Source organism: Peromyscus leucopus, chromosome 3, assembly GCF_004664715.2.
Source record: "Peromyscus leucopus breed LL Stock chromosome 3, UCI_PerLeu_2.1, whole genome shotgun sequence".
Classification (NCBI taxonomy): domain Eukaryota; kingdom Metazoa; phylum Chordata; class Mammalia; order Rodentia; family Cricetidae; genus Peromyscus; species Peromyscus leucopus.
The window spans coordinates 113,370,280-113,395,875 of record NC_051065.1 but is presented as its reverse complement, the minus strand read 5'-3'; the positions used below and the strand labels follow the sequence as shown (position 1 = coordinate 113,395,875).

Here is a 25,596-nt window from a genome sequence, read left to right as displayed (position 1 = left end):
TACCAGTGCTAAATTCCACAGTGAAAGGACTGGCCTGGTCTAGCCTGGGTCACATGCCTGTACGTTGGAGTGTACTCCCCTGTCCTCCAAGGGTAGTCCTTGCTCAGCCTCACCCATTTATATGGAGTCATCAGCCTTCTGGCTTTGCCCATGTGATTCCCGCCGCCAATCGATGCGGTGTTATTGATTCAGACACAGAGTTTAAACAGAAAGTGCTGGAGACAGAGGGAAAATCTGAATGAGAATTGGATTTTAAATAGAGTGATGGAATTATTATGAACTTGTTAGTGTGAAAATCCATTGCACTTATGGCTTTAGTACAATTCTATTCTATGAGAGGTACTCACTGAAATAGTTCAGAGAGACGATAGCCCTGCATAATAATAATCAGCGTGTTCTGTTATGGCTATGCATGCTGCCTTTCCTTTATGATGCATGGTCTTTGAAGGAAAGCCTGTCCATCTTCAGGTCTTTATATGAGAATGGTGTGATATAGTTGAACACCGTTTGAGCCCAACGGGTTGTCACTCAGTCGTCGATTCTATAGACAGATCTGAACATTTGTATTTGGCATTTACTTTCTCCAATTCTCTTCAACCTGAAAATAGAGATAAAACGATATGGAGAATTCTTGCACAGTGTCTGGCTCATAGAGGGCTTTAGATAAATGGTTTCCTGTCTTCACCAATACTGCCATTATTGTCCCTGATTCCCCCATCATCTTTCTCAATGTCTGGTGCCAGTCAGATACTCAATGTTTGATAAATGAATAATTTCTAGTTCTATATAAAGTCATGTACACCCATGATTAGTTTGATTGACTGATGGTCTGTTGACAATGAATGAACTGTATTTATTGCTGTACTCTCAACAATTTACAAAATGAATTTTTTGGACAGCAAATATCTATTGAATACAGAGTGGGGATTGAAAAGGTAAAGGAGGAATAGAAGCATAGACTCTTGGGGTGGAGAATAGGCTTGGGGTTCTATTGGTATGACCTGGGGACTCTGGGCTAGGAGATCCCTGCCCTGGGAGAGCAGCTCCCTTCTGGACGGCCCCAACATTATACATTAGTCTAAGCTCTACCATCTACTAGCTGTTGCCTACAGGTGCTGGCTCTGCTCTTTTGAAGGCACAGGGAAAACACATGTCCGTACATGTTAATGCACTGCTGATTACACTAGTCTTGTTCCTCTTCGTGTTTATTAACATAACTGAGATGGCCGCCATTACTGAGGACTTCGCTTCCCGGTTACAAATGCTGGCTCAGCACCTCAGAAAGATAGGCAAAAAAGAGGATCTGGTGAACAACGTTCTCGGCAGAGTCAAAGGAGCCCAAGTCAGACCTACCCTGCTGTGCAAGCAGAGCTCTGAAGCCCCGTGGCTGCAGCTGTGAAAGGATGAAAGCAGACGTGAGATTGTGACTGTTACATAGAAGAAGGCGTGGGAACCCTGAGCGCACCTCAGCACACACGCAGGAGCCCAGTCGACAGCCAGGATCCTGACGCTGTCCATCAGTCTCTTACTGGAAACCTGCTTGGGTTATCTCCATAGATAGAATCAGAGATTAAAAAAAAAAAAAATGCAAGGAGCCTGGTGTGTTGGTACAAGCAAGCCTTTGTTCTCAGTCTCCAGAGGCAGAGACAGGCAGATCTCTATCGTGAGTTCGAGGCTAGCATGCCTACATAGCAAGTGGCATGCCAACCGGGGATTCACAGTGAGACCCAGTTTCAAAACAAAACAAACCAACATAAAAAAGGAAAGCAGAAAACAAATGACCACCACCAGCTGGTTGAAGGAGATTAGGGACAGAGCTGTTCATCTCAGCCTCACAGCAATAGCCACCCTCTGGCGCTCCTCTCCCTGATATCCACCACCACAATGACTAGGCCACCCTCTCCAGCTCCTGCTGTTTCCTCTCCTGTCCACGCCCCTTCCCACTTCCTGTGGATTCTGTTTTCCGCCTCCCTGGCCTCCTATGAGACCTTCTTATCCGGCCTCTCCCACTCTGCCCGTTTTCATACAATGAGAAGACTCTGCTGGGCAGCACTCTCTTCCTCAGAGCTCTGATCAGGATAAAACAAACTAAAGCAAGGCGAGAACACCCAGAATATCATGAATGTTATCTCGGCGAAGGTCAAATTCCAAAACTGTTTATCACACTGTCCAAAGAAGGCTCAGTTTAACTACCGCGTTTGCATCTCCTGGATTTATCCTTTTGCTCAGCAGAATCTTGTGCCCTCTTGATCTTCAGATATAGTTCAAATTCTATCACACCCTTCAAGCCTGTTTAATGAACTAAGGTTTCGCTGAGCCTCAATGACTAGAATTTATTGGGTTCCTAATGTATGTGGGCATTGTACTGGGCACCTCATTTGTTATGTGTCTCTCAATCACAGGAGAGCCAGCCCTCCTAAAGAAGTATCAGTGACTTCACCTTATACACAAGGATCTAGTTTAGATAAATCATATGACTTTATTATCGTTATACAGCAGTGGTTCTTAACCTGTGTGGGTCATGACCCCTTTGAGGGTCAAACAACCCTTTCACGGGGGTCGCCTAAGACTATCTCCATATCTAATATCTACGTTACGATTCATAACAGTAGCCAGATTACAGTTACGAAGTAGCAATGAAAATAATTTTTTATGGTTGGGCATCACCACAACATGGGGAACTGTATTAAAGGGTCCCAGCATTAGGAAGGTTGAGAACCACTGCTCTACAGGAATTCAGTGAGGACAGGAGAGAGATTTTTTTAGCAATTGTAAGATTTTTTTTTAAATGTTTTATACTTAATATCTAATTTCAACTCTCCAAAATTAAAAGAGCAATCATGACACCTACTTTGATAAAGACACAACGAATAACTTGCCCAAGACCATACACGTAATAAACAAGAGAGGTGACATTCTAGACTTTTCTTACTCAAAAGCCTGTTTTCCTATGAGCCCCTCATTACCTTTCCTGCCTCCATACTTCTCAAAACCCAAGCCTCTCCAGCCTTCATTAATCTCACTTAGCAGTGAGCTAAACCCTTTTAAGTAAAAATATCCCAGATTTATTCTCCTCCTGGAGCCTCCCTTGACAAGTCAACACACAGAGGTGGCGTTTTCCAAACCATCTTAACATTTCTGTGATGAATTCTTTTGCAGCCTTTTCAGCTGCATTCCTGGTTCACATATTTCATTAACAATGAAGAAAAACAGGGACGAACGCCCAACCCCCATCATGGCTTTGCATGCCTGAGGATACTCATCCCCCCTACCATGGCCCTCTTGTGTTTTGATTCTCACGGATTTGAGAGCAAGTTCTTTTTGAGGATCCAAGCTGTGTGAGTTGTCCTAGGAGAGTGGGTCTCTCGTGTATTATTCAACAACAAGTTTTGAGAGCTCAGAAAATGCAGAGACTCGGATTTGTCTGGACTCAGCACCGAGCGCCCCATCCTCTCCGGCCAGCTTCAGCACCCTGTGATGGTGGAAACTGGCTGACACACTCAGCTTCCCCCCCTTCCCACCTCAAAGCTGTCAGAGCTCCCCTGATGAAAAAAGCAACTTCGACTTTGTAGGCTCACAAACTATACATGGAAAATCTTAGAGTGGGTATGAGGACTGAGGCCCTGAAACCCCTGATTTACATGAGAAAAGACCAACACTAACAGCTATAGGGAGCTTGGCTTCCAGCCAAGGGAAACTCTAGCGCCTCATGGAAAGGGAAGGAACAGGGCCTGGAGGCCCCCTCACCCCAACTCAGAGAACCACTGGGCCAGCAGCATGCCTTGAGGTTCAGATACACTCTGCCTGCTCAGTAGGTCACTGACGCATTTGGCTCTGGGCTCCTACCTGAGCTCTGGGCTGAAGGTGTCTGAGGCTCTCTGAGTTCCCAGCACATGGGTCAGAGAATGAGCCACACAGAGTATTTGCAGGCGGAGCCGTGTTGAGTCTCCCATCCTACACAGTCATGTTCCGTGGGCAATCCCATCTGTGTGTGAGCCCTGAGGTGGTGTGCGGCGTCGAAACAAGAGCAGAGCCATAGGGCTTCTTATAACATTGTCTCTGAGGAAACGAAATCATACCAAGAGAAGGAAGTTCCGTCCGAAGAAACAAAGTCCTGTACTGTCTTTCAGGTTCTACATCGAGAGCATATCCTTTCTAAAGGATAAGAACACGGTGGAACTGTTTTTCCTGAACGCAAAGGCCTGTGTACACAAGGTAAGGCACTTGTTTGTGTTTGTGGAGTATTTCCACCGCGAGGTCTTGCCTGCCTTTTCACATCTAAACTAAAGAAAAAATACAGTCTCCCTCTGCAAACCCAACCAACCCACCCCTCCCCAGCTCACCCCTCCCCAATCCCTCTTCACATGCTGAATGGTGGGCTGATGGCCACACCTCCACTCAGTCACTGCTTCAAAAGTAGCTGAGGCTCCATCCACATGGAATGACCGAGAAAGACAGAAAGATGGGTTCAGTAGGTTGTGGGAAGCCTCTTCTACATGCCAGTCCCTGACGCCTCTCCCACCTTAGCTCCAAGGAAGCAGCTGGCAGCTCAGCACCAGGGTGCTTTCCCCAGGTCAGTTCCCTTTACGCATGGGCCAGAAGCGATGGTTTTTGTTTGTTTTATGTCTATCAATCAAGGACAGGTTGCTTTTATAAAATTCAGTAAACATGCATTTCAGGGGGGGTTGGGGGTGGGGGCGATCCAGGTTGGTGTTGCAGTCAAGTCGAACTGCCTGTACAAAGTTTGGTTTGCTTTGCTTTGCTTCGCTTTTGTATGGTGTGGATATGAGCCTGGGGGTGGGGGGGGTTGGTTGCTTGGGTTTCGAGGCAGCGCGGGCTCTTTTTCTTTTCTTACTTTTATTTATTTGTATGTGTGTGTTGAGGTGTAGGGTTGCACATGCCACAGCACACACATGGAGGTCAGAAGGCAACTTTCAGGAGAGGAGTCTGTTCTCACCATTTTTACATGAATCACAGATAAAACTCAAGACTGTCCTGAGCCATCTCACTGGCCCTCATAAACTGGTGTATTTATTCTGTTTACATATACTATGATTAATTACAGGAGTGGATGTAAATCTGTCACCTTCCTATTATTTTTACTTTTTTCTGACTTCTTTTGATTTGTGTGTGTGTGTGTGTATGTATGTGTGTGTGTGTGTGTGTGATGTCTGTATCTGTATATGTGTGAGTGACAGCTCATGCCTGCCATAGCACATGTGCTAACATCAGAGGACATCCTTGGGTACTGATCCTCACCTTCTACCTTGTTGAAGACCATGTTCCCCAGGCTGGCTCGCCCTTCAGGGTCCAGGTACTCTACCTTCCATCGCATATAAGCTCTGGAATTACACACGCGACTGTGCCTGGCTTTTTGTGAGTTCTGAGGGTCAGTACTTGCATGTCAAGGGGTTCACAGTCTCCCCAGACTTTGACTGAGTGTTTTACGATTTTATTTTACCTCCTTTGTTGGATTCACACTGAATCTTTGTTTCGCTATTTTCATGATTGCTTTAGAGATTACAGTGTACATCTCACACATATGTGAGACCCTCCGATCTCTTCATGTAGGTGGTTTCCATCTTGCCTCCCTTTTGGCTGCTATATGCTGGGAACATTGCTACTTCGTGTGAACTTTCGATCACCTTCAAAAGATATGAAAATGTTATAAAACATATTTATCAGTGCAGCCCCCATTTCTGTTTGTCTTCATTCTTTTCTGCCTGATTTAATTTTTCTTCTACCTGAAATACATTGGGTAACATTTCCTATAGTGCAAGAATCTGCTGGTGACTTATTCTTTTAGCTTCTTTCTGAAAGTGCTGGTTTTTGTCTTTGGGGTGTTTGTTTGTTTGGTTGGTTGATTGGCTGGTTGGTTGGTTGGTTGGTTGGTTGGTTGGTTTTTGTTTTTTTCAGACAAGGTTTCTCTTTATAGCCCTGGCTGTCCAGGAACTCACTCTAGACCAGGCTGGCCTCCAACTCACAGAGATCTGCTGCCCCTGCTCTGGGATGAAAGGCGTGGGCCAGCACCTGACCCCGCCCCACCCCCTGTCTGTCTTCAGTTTTTGAAAGATAGTTCATTGGATATAAAATTGTACGCTGGCAGTTTTTTCATTTCTATGGAGATAGTGGTTTATTTGGATTATGCTTGGGTCGCTGCTGGGTGGTTCGGCTGTCACACCAGTCCCTGTGGCTCAGTGTGTGGTCTGCATTTTTTCTCTTGCTGCTTTTCTGTGTTTCCACTTTGAGCAGTTTGATTATAACAAGGTGGTGATAAATTGTGTCCCCCAATATATTGTGCACCCTAGTAAACTTATCTGGGATCTGAGAACAGAACAGCCACTAGATTAGACAGAGAGGCCAGACAGTGGTGGCACATGCCTTTAATCCTAGCATTCCAGCCAGTTCAAGGCCGCACTAGGAACAGAGCCAGGCGTGGTGGCACACACTTTTAATCCCAGCACTTGAGACCTCATGTCTTTGCTTGGGAAGGACACACGCCTTTAATCCCAGGAAGTGATGGCAGGAAGCAGAAAGGTGTATAAGGCGTGAGGACTGGGAACTAGAGGCTTTTAAGCTCTTAAGCTTTTTAGCAGCAGTTCAGCTGAGATCCCTTCTGGGTGAGGACTCCGAGGTTTTCAGTCTGAGGATTCATGGAAACAGAATCAGCTGAGGAGTCAGTAAGGTGAGGTTGACTGTGACTTCTTCTGCTTCTCTGAACTTTCAGAATTCACCCCAATATCTGGCTCTGGGTTTTTTTGTTAATAAGACTGTTTAGCAATTCATGCTACATAACAATACCTTCCTAGTGTGTCTAATGACTTAAGTGTCTTGGGTTTTTAGGTTTATTGTTTATATTAAATTTAGAAAGGGGTGTATGGGGGGTAAAGTCTTTGTGTGTGTTTAGGTGTGTGTTGGTCATATGTATGCTGGTGCTAGTGCATGTGTGTGCATGTGCAGATGGAGATCAGAGGTCAACCTTGGGTGTCTTTCCTCAGGGACCTCACTTTGTATTTTGAGACACAGTCTCTCATTAGGACCTGGAACTTACCAACTTGGCTGAGCTGGGTGACCAATAATCTAATTGTGACCTTTTTTTATGTGACTCCAGATATCTATGTGTATAAAATAGGTATAGAAATTATTGATAACAAATCATATAGAATTTTATTTTAAAACAATTCTTTAGTATATACATATTTTACCATTTTCTAAAAGATTAAAGTGAATTTGCATATTAATGAGATGGATGTGTTTGTTCATTTTTACATACAGAATTCAGTCTTAGCTGAGTATTAGACACTACACTGCAGGATATAACGAATCTTGAACATTTTTCATAGTTGATTAATATTTGATTTTATAATTGTCAATACTGAGAACACTGTTTCATGCAACTATGAAATGCAAATGACAGAAATGTGTTTAGAGCTATTTGAGAAATTATTGGAAGTTTGGTCCTAATCCCAAGTAGAAATCCACTGAACTACTTTTTATGAAAGCTAACAACTCATATAGTAATTTTTAAAATCAAGTGTTCTAATACAATACAATCAAAAGATACACCATGGTAGGAAACTATTAGAAGTCTTTGTTCTCCGTAATAAAGTCATTACTCTTCTGTAAGAGGAGACAAGTTTGTACATATGGTAAAAACACTGCAGTTTCCACACTCCATTGTTCACCGTGGGTTATCCAGTTTCAGACGTTGTTAGCTGGCGTGTTGTTATGTAAGGTGTACACAGAGCGAAGTATGCATGTCATGTGTGCAGAACTGAGCCTGCAGTGAAGTGGAGTGGTACCACACAGACAATCACCTCCCAAAACATGTGGTTTCTCACGCATGTGATTATCAATCAGGCTTTGGTTGTGGCACATGCAGAAAACTTTTACTGTTGCCAGATTTTTTTTCAAACCCCACAAGTCACGTTACCCCATATGACAGTGTGGCCACAATTTCAGGAGCTGGTTTTAGGCCATTAGAAGTGACTCTGTGGCTTAAGTTGCTCCTTTGTTTTCTTTTAGGTTTGGGGTATTTTGGTTTGGTTTGGTTTGGTTTGGTTTGGTTTGGTTTGGTTTGGTTTGGTTGGGTGTTTTGTTGTTTGTGTGTGCATGCAGGGTTGTGGTGGGGGGCCGTGTGTGTGTGTGTGTGTGTGTGTGTGTGTGTGTGTGTGTGTGTGATCTTATGTAGTTTCTGTTGCTGCATCCTTAGTTCCACCCTTCTATTGTAACCTAACCTTCATGAATCACATCTGGTGTGTTCCAGTGTTTATTGTTAGAAGGATTTTTTTAGAAACATGTTTTACAGGTTAGTAGGTTGACTACTTAACTTTGGACTGAATAAAATGTAATTGTAATAACTGTTTTCATATCTTTGGCTGCTTTGTCTAATTTATGCCTCAGTTCTGGGTGGCTTCAATTGATTTCATTTTCAGGCCACGTTTTGCCAGCCCGGTGATATGTGATTGCATGCTAAATGTTCATATCTTTAAATTTTTTTTTTAACTTTATTTTTAATTAAATGTATAGGGTGATCTGCCTGATGTGGGTGTGGGATTTGAACCTGGGTCCTCTGCAAGAGCAGCCAGTGCTCTTGACTGCTGAGTCATCCCTCCAACACCCTGGATGTCACTAATTTTACCTTTTTGAATGCGACTTGCTTTTGTCTACTCCTAACTACCCTTTGCTTTAGTTTCCAGCTGGAGTTTAGTTGTTGGGATACAGTTTGGGGTTTCTTTCCAGGCTTGCTTTTAGGATTTGGTAGGCAGGCCCAGAGCAGAACTCTTACTATAAACCAGCTATTCCCCATAGCTGAGGCCAGACTTTACTGGGTCTGCTTCCCAGTGCCCCAAGAATTACAAGGCTTTCTAGTCTTTCTCATGGCGACAAGCACCATTTCCAATCCCATATGATGACCAACCACTGTTTCCTTCCACGGTTCCCAACTTGGGGTAATCCTTCACACAGAGTGGTTGGTAGTCTGCTCAGGACCCACTGGGCTGCTCTCTCCCTGTCTGGAAGCGCCCCGCCCCCTCCTCTGGCACTCTGTTCTGCAAATTTTTTTCATTTTAGTTCTTTCATCTTTCAACTCCAACTCCTCAACTCAAGGTGTCTGCTATGTGCCCTTGTGTTCATAGGCTGGAGCCTCTGCAGTAAGGACAACGTGAGACTTCACTTGTTCAGGGTTCACTGTCTGTGTTGCTGGCTGCTCAGTGTTTTGAAAACTGTTGAGGTTGTTTGTGTGTTTGTTTGTTTGTTTCTTTGTCTTGTGGGGTTGGGTGGGATTTTTCAGATAAGAGACACATTGTTCCATCTTGGCTGGAAGCTGAAGTATTCGAAGCAGAATCTTTGGTTGGCGCTAAGAAAACCCTCAAATGTTCCCACACCAAAATTTAACTATAGACCTTTCTTTTGAGGTTCAGATTTCCCCAAGCATTGACTGGTGAGTCAACACTAATACCCAAGGGCAGCATTTACTGAGTTGAGAAAGGGTCCTGTAACCACACTGGTCATCCTCCTGTGTAGATGAACACAGGATATGTGATGTCTTCACTGCCTAGCTGATGGTACTCCAACAAAATGGCTTTCTCTGCTGCTGGTTCGCTCCGTTGTTAATGCAAACAAAAAGAAGAAGAAAAATTTAAAGCCTACAGTTTTAAACTCATGATGTTTTCCTTGCTGCTTTATATACTAAATTCTGCTTGTCTGGATGAGTAATGCAAAGCATAACTCTTTTCCTCTCATCCCATCATCCTGTGTCGGTTGCAGGTGTTCCTATCTCAATGGGAGTTTTCTTACGCCTTTTCAGAGAAGTCAGAATACTACTATTATTTTAGAAATAGGATCTCACTATATATAGCCCAGACTCATCTCAAACTGACAGAAATCCACCTGCCTCAGTCTCCTAAATGCTGGAATTACAAGCCTGTGTCACCATGCCCAGATAAACTTTTATAGTTTTTAATAAAACATAATATTGACTATTGTATATGTATGTGTGTGAGGCTATTGTTCAGCTAATTCTTTTTTTTAAATCAAGTGATAGGAATTTAGAGTGAATATTTTCTATGTAATTAGTATGCAAGCCCATGCCAGTCAAAAGAGAAGCTACAGAATCAAGTGAATGTTCACAAAACAGAGCAGCTGTCTGTCCGTCCAGTTCTAAGTAATTTCTTAAAGTGTCTGTCTGATTGTTTAAGGACATTTGACATAAGGACTATCAACTGAACCACGGCTGTAGAATAAATAAGTTTTCTGAACACGTCGTAGCCTGAGCTGTGGATCATGTGCAGGTGGATTTATTTATTGGCAAAACTGAGTCAGTAGCGTTGACGGCTCTTGTGAGTTGGGCCTCACTGCTGGATCTAAGAGTGAGTCGGCTTCCCTCCACAGGCTGTAGGACAGGATGTACTCAGTCACTCTTCCCACCCCACACAATCCTTCATCTTTGCCAGAGAGCTTCCCTTCTCTTGTTATTTTCCCCTTCCACGGAGGAGAGAATGAGCCAGCAGAGAGAGAGCTCTGCTTTGCAAATACAAAGCCACACTGTTGACATAGTTCATTATAAGAAATATGACTGTAAGGTTTAATACAGTAGCTCTGCATGCTGATGTAAAAGTCGGTTTATATGCACCAGATTCAGCTTCAGTAATATGTCATTTGAAATGCTGGGTAGCTTCCAGTGGTTTTGTAAATATCATTGCCCATATGCATTGTGAATATGCCATTGGTGACCTTTAGCTGTGTTGAAAGAATACCTCATTCCTGACTCTGAGTATCCCGGAGAGTCTGGAGAAGAGATCAAGATTTTTCATTTTTGTTTGCCGCAAAGCATATTCACATGTGCACAGCTGAACACACCTTGGGCGTTCAGTGACTGCTCGTAACTGTTCATTAGGTAAATATGAAGAGTCGATGGTCAACGTTTCTTACTTCCTAAGCAGTTAAGAAATAGCAAAGGTGGCCAGATGGGATGGCCTGTTACTACAGTACTTGGGGCATGGATGCAGGAGGCTCAAGAGTTCAAGACCAGTCTCTGATCCATAGTGAGTTCAAGGCCAGCCTGAGCCACATGAAACTCTATCTCAGAAAAGATATAAACAAAAACATAGAATTTTCCAGAGGGAAAAATATACATGGCAGTATCTAGGCATTTACATTTACCATAATTAACACTTTATAGGGATTATTGATAACATTTAGATGTGCTGTGTTCAACTTTAATTATAGTCATTGTGAAAGGATGGATGAGATAGATTAATTCTGCTCTCACCTTCTTTGAAGCAGCTTCTTTGAGTAGCAGGCAGGCAGGTGTTCATTGCTGAGTCACATAGCTAACTGTTCAAAGTGCCGAGATTAAGTGACTATTGGTGCTCAACTCTTTTTTTTTTTTTTTTTAAAATATGTATTTATTACACATACAGTGTTCTGTCTACATGCCAGAAGAGGGCACCAGATCTCACCATAGATGGTTGTGAGCCACCATGTGGTTGCTGGGGATTGAACTCAGGACCTCTGGAAGAACAGCCAGTGCTCTTAACCTCTGAGCCATCTCTCCAGCCCCAGTGCTCAACTCTTAAATGGGATGTCCGTATCAACTATAAGAAAGCTCTGGGAACACCGCAGGAGAGGGGCAGGGGGAATGCAGGAGCTGGAGGATGGAGACAGCTGGGAAGTGCTGCCTTCTGGACAGGCCGTGGCGCTCATGAACTCCTGCAGCTGTGGTCACTTAAGTGAGGGGAGGCCTCAGTCAACAGCCCGGGCAGGCCTGATTGGACTTCGTGGGTTTCAGAAAAAAAAAGAAAAGGGTCTGAAGATGGGAGAGAGAGGTGTTGAAGAATGTCCAGGGAAATGAAAGGGGTAGTTGCCGGGCGGCGGTGGTGCACGCCTTTAATCCCAGCACTCGGGAGGCAGAGGCAGGCGGATCTCTGTGAGTTCGAGGCCAGCCTGGGCGACAGAGTGAGTTTCAGGACAGGCTCCAAAGCTACACAGAGAAACCCTGTCTTCTCGGAAAAAAAAAAAAAAAAGGGGGGGGTAGTTGAGGTGGATGTGATCTAGATACATTATATACATATGTACAATTGCCAAAGAATAAAATTCTTCCTCTTCCCCTTCCCCCTCCTCCTTCTTTTCTTCTTCTTCTTCCTCTCCTCCTCCTTCCTTTTTTTTTTTTCTTTTTGATTTTCCAAGACAGGGTTTCTCTGTGTAGCTTTGCGCCTTTCCTGGAACTCACTTGGTAGCCCAGGCTGGCCTCAAACTCACAGAGATCCACCTGGCTCTGCCTCCCGAGTGCTGGGATTAAAGGCATGCGCCTCCACCGCCCAACCTTCTTCTTCCTTTTGAGACAAGGTCTTACGATATATAGCCCTGACTGGCCTGGAATTTACTATGTAGACCAGGCTAGCCTTTAATTGACAGGGATCTATCTGCCTCTGGAGGGAATAAAGGCATGCACCACCACTCCCAGCACTAAAGTTCCTGTTTTAAAAGATTAATGATAATAGTTTTATAGAGAGAACATTTCATGTCCAGTCTAATTTTTTTTAATCAACTGCCCTTGGAATTTTTCCCTAATATTTCAGGTGTCAACTAAAGATCAGTTGTCACCTTATAGAAAACTGGTTGTGGGCTTAGTATAAGTAGCTCAATTGATTGAGTGCTTCCCTAGCATGCACAGAGCCCTGGGTTCAATACCCTGCACTGCAGAAACTAGATCTGGGAGAACAGAAATGTAATTGCCACACCAGGGAGGTGGAGGCAGGAGGATCAGAATCTCAAGGTCGTGCTCAGCTACATAGTGAGTTTGAGAGTAATTTAAGATACCTGAGACCCTATCTCAAAACAAAAGGAGATGGGAACTATTGATTGTTTACTTGAGACAAGGTCTAATTATGTAGCCCAGGCTGGCCTCCAATTTTATAATTCTGCCTCAGCCTCCTAAGTGGTAGGTTTACAAGTGTGTGCCAGCCTAGTCAGAAGAAAGAAAGTTCTTAAAATATTGGTGTACAAACCAAACTCAGCCATGGATGGACCTGAGAATATGGGAGAGCATGTTCCTGGCAGGCATTTATTTAGAGCCTACAGGTGCTATATTGGTTTATGGCTGTTTAGCTCTAGAGAAACCCAGAAATCTTCTTAATTTTTCTTATGGTATTTTAAATTCCAAATTTAACACCAAGGAAAATTAAATCTTTTTCCTCTGGAAAAGAAAAAAAAAAAGAAAATCTACCCCGGCAGTGGTTTGGACAAAGCCCCACTTCCTGTGTGGCCATCTCATTAAATAATGCAGATGATGGGGTGCCTCTTTTTGCAGTGTGGGAAAATGTGCAAATCAGAGTGTGCTTTGACCTGGACCTTGACCTGTTTTCTAAGGTGAATATTCAGTGTGAGGGCTACCTTGGCCTGTGCTAGCTGTGTGGTTTAAAATGGTATTTAACCTGCCCCCGGGAAACTCTCAGGACAGCATGGTGAAGTTAGGGTAGCATTTCTCATCATGTGACCTGTGACTACTTCAATCCGATTTACACCAAATATTCATTATTAAACAGGGGGTGGGAGGAGAGTATCACAATTCATGCCTTTAATTCCTGTACCGGGGAGGCAGAGGCAGGCAGAGCTCTGTGAGTTCAAGGATAACCCAGTCCACACAGCAAGTTCCAGGCCAGCCGGGGCTACATCATGAGCCCCTGCCCCACTTCCACACTAAAAAGAAAAATATTTATTTTTGTTTATATGTGTTTGTATGATATGTGTATGTATGTGTTCGTGTGTAAAGGCACACACAAGTGTCATTCCTCTTTTCCCATCTTGACTGAGGTGAGGTCTCATGTTGTTCGGGGCTGCACTGTTTCTGCCTAGTCTGTTGGCCCTGGAACTTCCGGGGAATTCTGCATCTGTCTCCCATCTCACCATAGGAGTGTTGTGATTACAGACTCTCATCACCATGTCTGGTTTATACATGTGTTCTACGGTCATCAGGTTCATACTGCAATTTCTTTTAGCTGCTGTACCACCATCTCCCTGGCTCCCCAAAATTCTCGTTATTAATGAGTAGGCTCATACCTTCCTGCCCCTCTCCAGCCACAGACTGGGGATGTGGAAGGAGTGAAAATTCAGCTCTGTGAGCAAGGTTTTCAGTGGACCGTCTGCACACGTAAGTGGAAAGGCCCTTGGGCTTTGGGCGAGTCCAACCTGTAGAATGTATAATGGGTTAAATGAGTCCAGGATAGACACAGGAGTCTAGGAATGGCCCTTTTAAATCTGTTCCTCAGGTTTACTCAGTGGGGTTGCTTTGAGATTTCACTTTAAGAATGAGTGAACTCCTTAGAGTAGATATAGTGGCTCACACCTATAATCCCAGGACTTGAGAGACTGAGGTACTGGGTAGAAGGATCAACATGGGTTGGTGCAGGCTGAGTCTAGGCTACAGAGTAAGTTCCAGGTCAGCTTGGGCTAGAGTGAGACCTTGACTTAAAAATCAACATTAAGAATGTATGGAGTTCATTCCCTTCCTGAGGGGAAGGAGAGAAATGAGCGAAGGGCCCCTTCAGTGCTCAGAATGTCCGGTGCTCCTGAAGGAGCCATTGGATGCAGGAGACCCAGACCAGACTTTAATGTCATAGAATTAGTAAGCAAGAAAAAGGTCCTTCGAGTTAGACCCATGGCAGACCTTAAAAGTGTCTTTTGCTTATCATAGGTTTGTTTCATTCACTGTGTCCAATCACTGTGCTTGGGAAATCAAACTGTCTTTAGTAATTTAGGTCTCCGGAGTATTGTCTCCACTGCTTACAGAGTAGAGCGTATCGTAGCAGCCACTAAGCAGAGAACAGATGTGATTCCGTCTGCATTTCCTGTCTGTATTCATTTTTCTAGTTCTCACACTGCCCCCATTAGGTAAGATCTCTTACTGTTCCCAGACTATTTGAGGGGATACTGAGGTACAGAAGTCATATAGTGTACACAGTGTCACATAGTTAGTGGCTGAGCAGTAAGAAGCCAGAATCTCTGCATTTAGCCACTCGACATCTGCTTCTTTGTTTCATTTAATATTAGTGTATGTGTATGTGGTGGTGGGGGTAGGTGTGTGTGCCAACAGTGTATGTGTATTATGGGGGGGATAGTGGGTGTGCCAACAGTGTACGTGTGGACATCAGAGGACAACTTCAGGAGTTGCTTCTCTCCTTCTACTGTGGGTTCCAGGGATTGAACCCAAGTTGTAAGGTTTGCACGGCAAGTGCCTTTACCTGATGAACCATCTCGCCAGCCCATGTCCTGCCTTTCGATGGAGAATTACCTGCTTCATGAGAGTCACACAGCATCCATCCCTTAATTCCAAACTTTGTAGATGCCGATGTTCTTAGCCCTGGGAGGTCCATAAGATACCTCTCTACATGACATACAGGATGGCTTCCATGGGCAGGATGTAGGGACAAAGTTCTCTCCTCTAAAAGATCTTTCAGAAGTGCGTTAGCCCTTGCATTGAACAGAGCCTGCAAGGCAGTAAGAAACTGCCCTCACTGATCAGCCACTCCAGGCAGAGCCAGGCCCCTCTGGTGTCCTCATTCCAGTGGGATCCCTTGAACCTGTTCAGCTTCCCAGGTGAGAGCACAGCTGGCACGCCTCACCTTTGAAAACAGCTGCCTGTGCCAGCTGGGGACGGTGTGGACAATGCTGAAACCTACATGGAGAAACTGGGGGAGTCGCCAGTGTGCCAGCTGTGGTCCGCACGGAGAAACCAAAGGAAACAGGACTGGATGTCCTCCCCGGATTATGATGCCTGTATGCTTTCTTGACCACGTCTGAAATACAGCCATCAGCCAGAACTTATCTCAAGCACCCCTTTATGCTAATCAGTGAGCTGAACCCAGGCTTGGCAATTATGATAACACTGGCTGTCTTCTCTCTTCTCTCTTTTCGTGTGCATGAGATCACGGTAGGTGTCCACTGAGCCTCGTACCTCCTCCCTCTGTAAATGAATGATCTTGTGAGGAAACAACAAAAACAGACGGAAAACAAGAACAAGCAAGCCCATGGGTTGTTCTCTGGTGGTGAGCAGATACGACAGTGGCTTCCATCCAAAGAATCAAGAGAACAGCGATTTGCTATAGTTCATGTTGTTGAACGGCTCCTGGACACCCAGGCTTTAAAGCTTTGTCCCCAGGGTGCCACAACTGAGAAGTAGTGAAAACTTTAAGTGTGGCATCTAATGGGAAGCTCTCAGGTCACTGGAGGCACATTACTGATTAGGATGCAACACCCCAGAAACCTCCTCTCTTACTTTGCTTCCTGGCCAAGAAGTGGTTGGTTGTGGCCTGTCACACTGTTTTCTTGCACTGTACAGCCTCATCAGTGGTTCAACCATTTGTGGCTTGAGACCTCCAAAACCATGAGCCAAAATAAACCTTTTCTATGTATGTATGTATGCATGTACATATCTATCTACTTGTCTGTCTGTCTGTCTATCTACCTACGTATCTTACCTATCTACCTGTCCATCCATCTATGTGTGTGTGTGTGTGTGTGCACACGCGCGCGCGCGCGCGCGCGCATATGTGCGTGCATGTAGAGTCCAGAAGTCAAACATGGGTGTCATTCCTCTGCCGTCCATCTTCCTTGGCTTTTGAGACAGGGTCTCTCAGTGGCCTTGGGTTTACCAAATAGGCTAGGCTGGCTGACTAGTGAGCCTCAGGAATCTCTCTCTGCCTCCCCAGTGCCAATAGGTACATATCATCACATCCAGCTTTATTTATGTGAATGCTGGGGGTTGAACTTAGATCTTCACACTTGTACTTTTGATCAGCAAACATTCTATCCATTGAGCTGTCTCCTAGCCCCTTTCCTCCTTGTAAGTTGAATTTTAATGTGGTGATGGAAAACTAACACACGGCTCTATTCTGCTAAAAGCTTATCAAGTATCAGGCACTGGTTTCTCACAGTCCATGAGGTTGAGGTTGTATTTATGACTGCTTTGGCAAATGAGGAAGTGGAGGTGTGAATAGAGGAAATCATTTGATAAATATCAAATGGAGTGATCAGACCTAGGGAGACTGGCTCCAGAAACCATATTTATTTTTCAGTTTTCTTTCTAGTAAAACAATTACTGTACTCAATTAAGGACTAGGGCCTCTGATGAACATTGCCTTATCATTCCCATAGCTATTACTTCTTGCAGCCTAAAAAAAAAAAAAAACCCCGCTGTCTTCAGTGGGCTTTGTTCATGTGCATGTCTTTAAGACATAGCATTTCCTTCCAGTTCCAGGGATCTTGCAGAAACTGGACACATCTGTGATCCCCAGATACTTGTTATTTTTTCCTTGGATAATGTAAAAAAGACATTCAAGACATTTTTTCAGTTCTGCAATTAATTGTAATTAATGCACGCATGCACACGTGTTGGCCTTGGTGGCACACAGTTGTGATCCTGGCACTTGGAGGTAGAGGCAGGAGGATCACAAGTAATGGCAACCAATCTCACCAGCATGGTGAGACCCTTTCTCAAAAGAGACACTGGGACTTGGGGAGCTGGCTGGTGGGATAAGGGCACCTGCTGCCAAACCTGAGGACGTCAGTTCTGTTCCCTGGACCCACATGGTGGAAGAAGAGACTCCTCTCAGATATCCTCTGACATGCCTGCATGCTCCCACACATACAGCGCACACAATAAATAAATGTAGTAAAAACAAATTTAAAGACACTCCGTGTTATACCATTTTCATGAGAGTGCCACAGATAAAACCTAGGTGTGTTCCGGTTATTTGTTGTTACTGTTTTCAGGGTGTTTTTTTTATTTATTTTTAATTGACATACGAAGTGCTGGCTTCGTTGTGGCATTTTCATATCTGTGTGTAATTATTTCTTGTTCTCATTTGTCCCCTGTCCTCACCACTGGGCCCTACCCCCTTATTTTTTTTTCCTTTAAATGAAGCATCTTTGAAGTCATTAAGAGACACTGAGCTAGGTGCCATGCCAGTCAGTACCTCCTGTCCCATAGTAGGACAAGATAGTCTGTCAACATAGAGGACACAGTGGCCCAGCTGGTCAGGCCTCCTGGGTAGCACTGCACACCCCTTGCTTCCCTAATAACTACTCACCTCTCTGTACTTTAAATAAATGTGCAAATGCAGGTGAGCCAAACATTAGTAACCCAATTAAATAAATGAGTTCCTGCAAGGACAGGCGGCGCTGTTTATTTTTGTCTTTCCTCTTACCCCATTTCTTGACCCAGACTTCATATGGTGTGCTCTTTCATTAGCAGACTTGAGAAGCCTGGCCCTGGCATCCCAACCTCACTTTCACCACACTCAGGGTGATGGTGAGTTGCACAATGTCCCCAGAATCTCAATGCCATTTGCATTGAAGCGTGTGAATCTAGAGACTTTAAGCTCTCTCAAGAGCCTGGCTATTTATGGAAAGTCATCTGGCCACTTGCAGTAAAATGAGGGATCCATCTGTCCAGGGCTGACTGGGTCTATGCTGAGCATAGTGGTGCAAGCCTTTTAATCCCTGTATTCAGAAGGCAGAGACAGACAAATCTCTGAGTTCGAGGCCAGCCTGGTCTACAGAGCAAGTTCCAGAACCCTGTCTCGAAAAACAACAACAACAACAAAAACCAAACCAAACAAACAAAATCCTTCTCAAAAAGACATTTTATTTACTTGGATTTTGAGATAAGGTCTCACTGTGTAGCCCAGGCTGGCCTTCGACTTCTGCTCTTCCTGCCTCAGCCTCCCCAGTGTTAGGATGACCGTAGTGTGAAGCCACGCCCAGTTTCAGCATACATTTTTTTAAATAAATAAAAATGTCTTCCAATTACTGTTTCTAATAGTGAGAGACTAGAAATTGCATAAATGTATTACAACATGAATTAGTTAAAGAAATAACAAGCCACCCACATGATAGGGTGTTAACTATACAGATAAGAATATTTGGGCTCTGCTTAACTCACATGGAAATAAGTGTAAATGCTGCTAGACTTTAAATGAATAAATTAAAAAGCTACAGAATAGTGAGTACAGTGTGGTTAGACTTAACTGAACTGTTTACTTACCTATATAAAAATGCATCATAGGAAATAGAAGATGTGTAGCATCATATGCTCCTTTATTAATGCTGGGAGAGATTTGGGGAGGAAGCTTCGGTCTTCACATTATAATCAACACATTTCCTGTACTTAATTTTACAATCCCAACTGGCTTTTCTAGCTATTTAAACAAGTTAGTGTGTGTGTGTGTCCATGTGTGAGAGTGTGCGTATGTGTTCCTGTGTAGGTACATGTGTATGCATGTGCTTGTGTACCTGTATGTGTGTGTGTGTGTGTGTGTGTGTGTGTGTGTGTGTGTGTGTGTGTGCGAGGCCAGAGGTTAAGTCAAGAATATTCCTCAATCACTCTCTGTCTTTTGGGGGTGAGGGGAGTGTCTTCCACTGAATTTGGATGGGCTGGTCACTGAGTCACAAGGATCCTCCTGTCTCCACCTCCTCAGCTCCAGATCTACAGGCCTGCATTACTACATGCAGCTTTCTCTTCTTCTCCTTTCACGTGTCCCAAGGCTCCAGCTCAGGCCCTCGTGCGTACATGGCAAGCGCTTTACCAGATGAGTCGTTCTCCCAGCCCTGGACTTAGGCTTAAATCAGGAAGACAGATACAAACCCCCGGGAGAGCCATGAAATGTGTTCCTGGGCATCAAGAGAAAGCGAAGATTTTGCTGACTGCTTTCCATCCAAAAACCCTTCTTTCTAGCCAAACTCAATGCAAGTTGAGATTTCTATCCGAATGATCCAGAAAAGCCAAAGATCCGCTGTGGAAATACAACTGCCATTGCTTTATCCCTGTTGTCACATGTATTAGTTGTGGAAGAGCTGTGTGGCGGGCTGGTAGAGTTTGAACCCTAGACTCAGACAACCGGGCTTCAGGAACATGGCCTTGGCACTAATCTGGCCAAGCCGTTTACGTTTTAAGCCTCTGTCATTGGCCATAGAGAGGGGATAGTAACGTTTCTTCCCTGGTGGATAAGTTAGAATATATGTGAAACATATAGAAGTATCTAGCATAGACACTGTGTTACTGTGCGTATTGTGGTTGTTGTTACTGGAGTGGTCCCTTCTTTCCCTCCCAGTGAGTATCTGAAGCTGAGTCAACATTTACACCTACTGGTTTCGCTTGTATGTACATACCTACAAAGTTTATAAATCAGGCCTAGAATGAGATCAACAACAGTAATTAATCATAAAATACAGTTATAGAATACACTGTAGTAAAAGTCATGTGGGTGTGGTCTGTGTGGAAGCCCCTGAGAGCTCAAATGGCAACTAAGTGACTTACATGTGGGGTAGCATATACCACATGGACACACTTAGACAAAGGGTAGTTCAGGCCCCAGGCAAAACCATATGAGATCTCCTTCTGCATCTCATTAAAACACGCAGTTTAAAACTATGAATTATTTTTACAATTCTGCATTTAAGTTCTTCAGACTGTGATGGCCTGTGATCACTGAAACCCCAGAAAGCAAGCCCTCAGATAAAAGACCGCGGCTCTACTATTGCATACTAGGCCCCTTAACGGGTTATACATGCCCTCGTCCATCACCTGCAGCTTCCTGCCACACTCTGCAGTCTTCTGTGAGACACACTAGGCTAGACCACACCACTTTTGACATGGTTATCTACTTACTGTCTTGTTTATATTCCTATCTCTACCTGTCCTCTGTCACCATCTAAAGGTCTTGATTGGGTTCATTTTCTCTGTCAGTTAAAGAATTAAAAAGTGGGAAAATTCTTGAGCAGGGTTGCAGCATGGGAAAATCTCAAATATAGGAGACAGAATCAGCTGGTGTAGAAAGGCTTTTGTCAGAGGTGAGGAGACACACACACACACACACACACACACACACACACACACACAGAGCAAGGCACACAGGAAAGACTTCTACAAAAAGCCAGTGAGCCTCAAATCCAGTCTCTCCGCAAGGGCTGCTGTTTTTAAGAGATTCTGAGGGGAGTTCTTTCGTAATTTAGGGCTGGCCAGCTTGAACAGAGATGGGGTATCTAAGAGATCCACAAGTTTGCCATAAACATATCCCGATCCAGCCCTGAGTATGGCAAGCTGGTCGATGACCAGGGGGCCTTACTGGCCAGAGAGAAAGCCAGCCAGGCCTTTGCTTTAAGCTACCAGGCTTTTGTCTCAGGTCAGGAGGTTGAGGAAGAAGGCCGCCATCTTGGAAGTTCAGCATCTGTATTATCTAGTCATGGTCCCTCGCTTCCATTGCAGGCCTCTCTCCGCCTGGCTTTCCCTCTTGCACATTTTCACTCTCTGTGACCCTCTGTTCCAGAGTCCTGACCTGGAAGCAGTTCCTCCCCTTTCCTCTCCACTGCTACCATCACTTCCTCTAGAGTGTTCTTTGCTTCTGACTCCAGAAGACAATGTTTTCCTTCCAGCATCTGCCTGTGGCAATATATTGTGTCCCCCAATATATTGTGCACCCTAATAAAACTTATCAAGGGTCAGAGAATAGAACAGCCACTAGATTAGACATAGAAACCAGATGGTGGTGGCACACACCTTTAATCCTAGCATTCTGGAGACAGAGATCCATCTGGATCCATCTGGATCTCTGTGAGTTCAAGGCCACACTGGAAATAGAGCCAGGCAGGGTGGCACACACCAGGACTTGAGGTGTCATGTCTTTGCTTGGGAAAGACACACACGCCTTTAATCCCAGGAAGTAATATGGCAGGACAAAGAAAGGTATATAAAGCCCAAGGAAACAGAAACTCGAGCTCTTAAGGCAAGAGGACCAGGAACTAGAGGCTTTTAAAAGCAGTTCAGCTGAGATCCGTTCAGGTGAGGACTCAGAAATTTTCAGTCTGAGGAAACAAGATCAGCTGAGGAACTGGCCAGGTGAGGTATGCAGTGGCTTGTTCTCTCTGATCTTTCAGAATTTACCCCAATATCTAGCGCCAGTTTTGTTTTTATTATTATTAATAAGACCACTTAGCAATTCATCTTACATCTGCCCCTTCCCAACACATGAACTCTTCTGCTGGTTTTTACTTACAGCATTTTAGTGAGTGCCTATCGGGTCTTTATGGGGGACTGTATAATATTTTAGTGCATGTGTACTATCTATAACAATTAGATCAGGATAAGTGGCCTTCATATCAGCCCTACACTATTTATGGTAAGAATACTTTAAAATCACTTTAAGAGCTGCCGTGAAGTAGTCAATTAGTTTTTCCCAGCCATAGTTACCCTCCTGTGCTACCCAGCAGAAGTCAGTTGTCTTACCAGTCTGCATCCCTCAGCCATCCTCTCTCCATCCTTGCTGCCCCTTCTCTGCGACAGCTGTTCTTCCTCTGGTCTCATCCATTTCTGCAATACGTTTATTATTGTTGTTATTATTATTATCACCATTATTATTATTATTATTATTATTATTATTGGTGGTGGCAGTGATGGTACTAGGGCCTTACCTCAGGTGCATGCTAGGCAAATGCTCCACTACCGAGCTATACCCCCAGGCCCTCTTAATCCACTTTTGAGGTCCAGTTTCATCATCATCTCCCTGCTGCTGGCTCTTAGACAAACATCCATAACAGGCCCTCAGTAATTACATATCAAGTGAACAAAATAGATGTAACTTATACGGTAAGATAAATGGATCAGACTGCAAAATGGGCCTGCGAAAGAATCATGTCAAACTGAAAAGCAATTCTGAGTAGCACCCATAAAATTAGTCATTTTCAACCTTCAATCTTACCTCAATTTCACTACCAAACGGGAGCCTATTGTTTCTAAATTCAATTTTCTAGGGTGGATACTGTACTGGGAACCTTGAAATCCAATTCAGTGAAGCTCTAGGAATACAATTTTAGCAGTGTGTGATGGGGTAGGGCCAGAGGTCTCCGTGTGTCTGCCATGCCTCTTGATGCGGCATTCGCTGGTGAGCATCTTTGGGGACATTTGGGAGAACTACAAAACCAGCCACAGGGCTCCTTCTGCTCTTGGAGCTCGGTATGGTTCTCTATGCAAATGAGCCATCGGCTTCTGATTGCTCTAGGACAGACAGGTGTTGAGCATACACGAAGAGAGTCCACTAAGTATGGAGCCTCATTTTAGCCAAATCTTCCAAAACGTTCTCCGAGCTGACCATCAGCTCAACTGCCCTGGCTGTAATTGGCTTCCCTTTTTTCTTGTCGTAAGGCCCAGAGTTACCACAGCATACAGCAACTCAGGGGTGGAAAGGAAAACAGAAAAAATGAGTCTCCCAAAAGTCAATGACTTTGAGTATGTCAGTGTATGCCTTTAATGCCAGCGCTCATGATGGGCTGCAGAGTAAGGCCCTATCTCTGGGGGTGGGGGTGAAAAGGGAATGTTTGAATATTTAGTACAGGTTTGTTCATGGCTAGGAGGCTTTCCTTTAGTTCATGTTCATGGAAAGACTGTTACTATCCTAACCGATGGTACTTTAAGAAAAAGGGCTGAGAGCTAGGATGCTGGCACCTTGAGTCAAGTACTCGTTGCACAAGTGTGAGGTCATGAGTTCAGACCCCTTGAACCCTCGAAAAGCTAGATGCAGTAGCTCATGTCTGTAACATTGCCACTCCTAAGGGCCAGGGGAGGCAGAGATGGAACCTCATGTCAGATAAGCGAACGAGAGACCCTCCGTGAAAAAAAAAAAATAATGTAAAAGGCAAGAGCCAAACCTGTGATTACCCTCCACACATGCACCGTGACACATGCCATGACGTGTTCAACTACACACACACACACACACACACACACACACACACACACACACACACAAAATGAAAGTAAGAAAGGAAGGAAGGAAGAGAGAAAGAAAATTAAAGAGCACTTAAAATCAGGCAAGGTGGACCACTCCATAATACTAGCACTTGGAAGGTGGAGGCCAGAGGATCAAGGCTTCAGGGTCACCCTATCAGTATACATAGTGATTTTAAGGCCATCCTGGGTTACATGACACTCAGTCACAAACAAACAAAAACCAAAAATGAGAGAGGGGTTAGAGTCCACATTACTTAACTGAACATGAAGCACATTTCTTTCTACCCAGTCCATGACTGCCAGGGGCACACTTGTGGTTCTTGTCATGGGGTTACTCCCCAGAACTCCGAATAGTACAAAGCCCCCACTGAATTGAGCATTTGGCATTTGAGAAAATTACAAATGTGAATTCATATGTGTGTGCTTCCTTCTCAACTCATTTTAAGATTAAGAAGTCATTGAAAGGCGCAGTAGCAGCGACCGAATCTGGCAGGCAGGATGGTTGGGTGTGTTCTCCTAACACCCAGCCATCTAAACACCGGTGTTTACCAAGTGAGGTCCTAAAGCAAACATCAGAGCTGGTTTGAAGACCAGCCAGTCCACAAGGAACAAAGAAATCTAAGGCTGGGTTCTGAAGGACTGTGGGAAGGTCTGTAATAAATACTTCACCTTTCCCTGTTTCATGTGGGTTTGTGGGGTTTCCCTGTCTGTTTGTCTGGCATGGACACTGTGCTTGTTTTCAATGCTGTGTTCAGATGCCTGTTCCCTCTGGCAGCCGCAAGTGTGGGGATGAGTTCTCAGGACAGGAGGAGCGGGTTTGACACCTGCCATGTGGACCACAGTCCTCGGGGCCTTTTCCCCTGCGCTGCCGTTTGTCTGGTGGAAGGATGTGTAATTGTTCCCTCTTTGCAAAGATAAAAACCCAAAGCCCAGCGTTGTGAAAGGGCGTGGCCATAAAGCAGAAGATAAAATACCCCCCAGCAACTAGCCAGCCTTTTTTTTAAAAAAAACAGATGTTGAATTATTTGTCCATTGGTATATTGCTGGCCCACGGAGGAACTCAAATATTTGCTGAATAAATTGGGAAGAGACTCTCAAAATCCAGTTGGGAAGGCCTGTGTTTCATAATAGTGTGATTTAATATGAACTATTATAAAACATTTATACTCCATACTGATACGTTGGGGATACCATCATCTCAGACATGGGCTATAAGAATTGTATGGCAGCCAGCTATGGTGGCACACGCCTTTAATCCCAGTGCATGGAAGGCAGGGCAGGGCAGATTACTGTGAGTTCAAGGCCATCCTAGTCAACAGAGTCCTAGGTTCTCTTTCTTTGTCCATCTGTCCTGTCAACCCACCCATCCAACCTCTCTGTGTGCTGTTTTTGTCTGTTGGTTTGCTTTGGGGTTTTTGTTTGATTTTTCGAGACTCTGTCTCTCCAGGCTGGCCCAGAATTATTGATGCTCCTGCCTCAGTCTCTCAAGGGCTGGGATTACTATGAAGAGTCACCATCCCTGGATCTGCCCTCTGTTGTTTGAAGCTATTCTAGAAGCTGATGTGATCTGCCATTCTGCGACACTTCAGGAGTTTAGGAGCCCTGGTTTGGGGACTGTGAGGGCTCCTATCCTGTTTTTCAGAAACTGAATCAGAGACATCCATGTCATATAATTAAGTAGGCAAAGTGAAGGCTATCTCATGGGGGCAGATTACAATGTAGATTCATTAATAAATCAAAGTATTCTTGTCAGGAAAACACATTTAATTGGCTTCATATGGCATAACTAAATTTGCAAAGAGCATGTTATAATT

The 25,596-nt window shown here is 44.3% G+C and overlaps 1 protein-coding gene across 8 annotated transcripts in view; it reads left to right on the top strand.

Moving 5' to 3' along the window:
• Positions 1-25,596, top strand: part of Frmd4b (FERM domain containing 4B) — a 334,065-nt gene that overhangs the window by 227,219 nt on the left and 81,250 nt on the right. For all 8 annotated transcript variants that reach the window (XM_028855580.1, XM_037203941.1, XM_037203942.1 and 5 more), the window contains one exon: positions 4,131-4,215. In XM_028855580.1, coding sequence (XP_028711413.1) covers positions 4,131-4,215 — 85 coding nt within the window. The remainder of the gene's footprint in view (positions 1-4,130; positions 4,216-25,596) is intronic.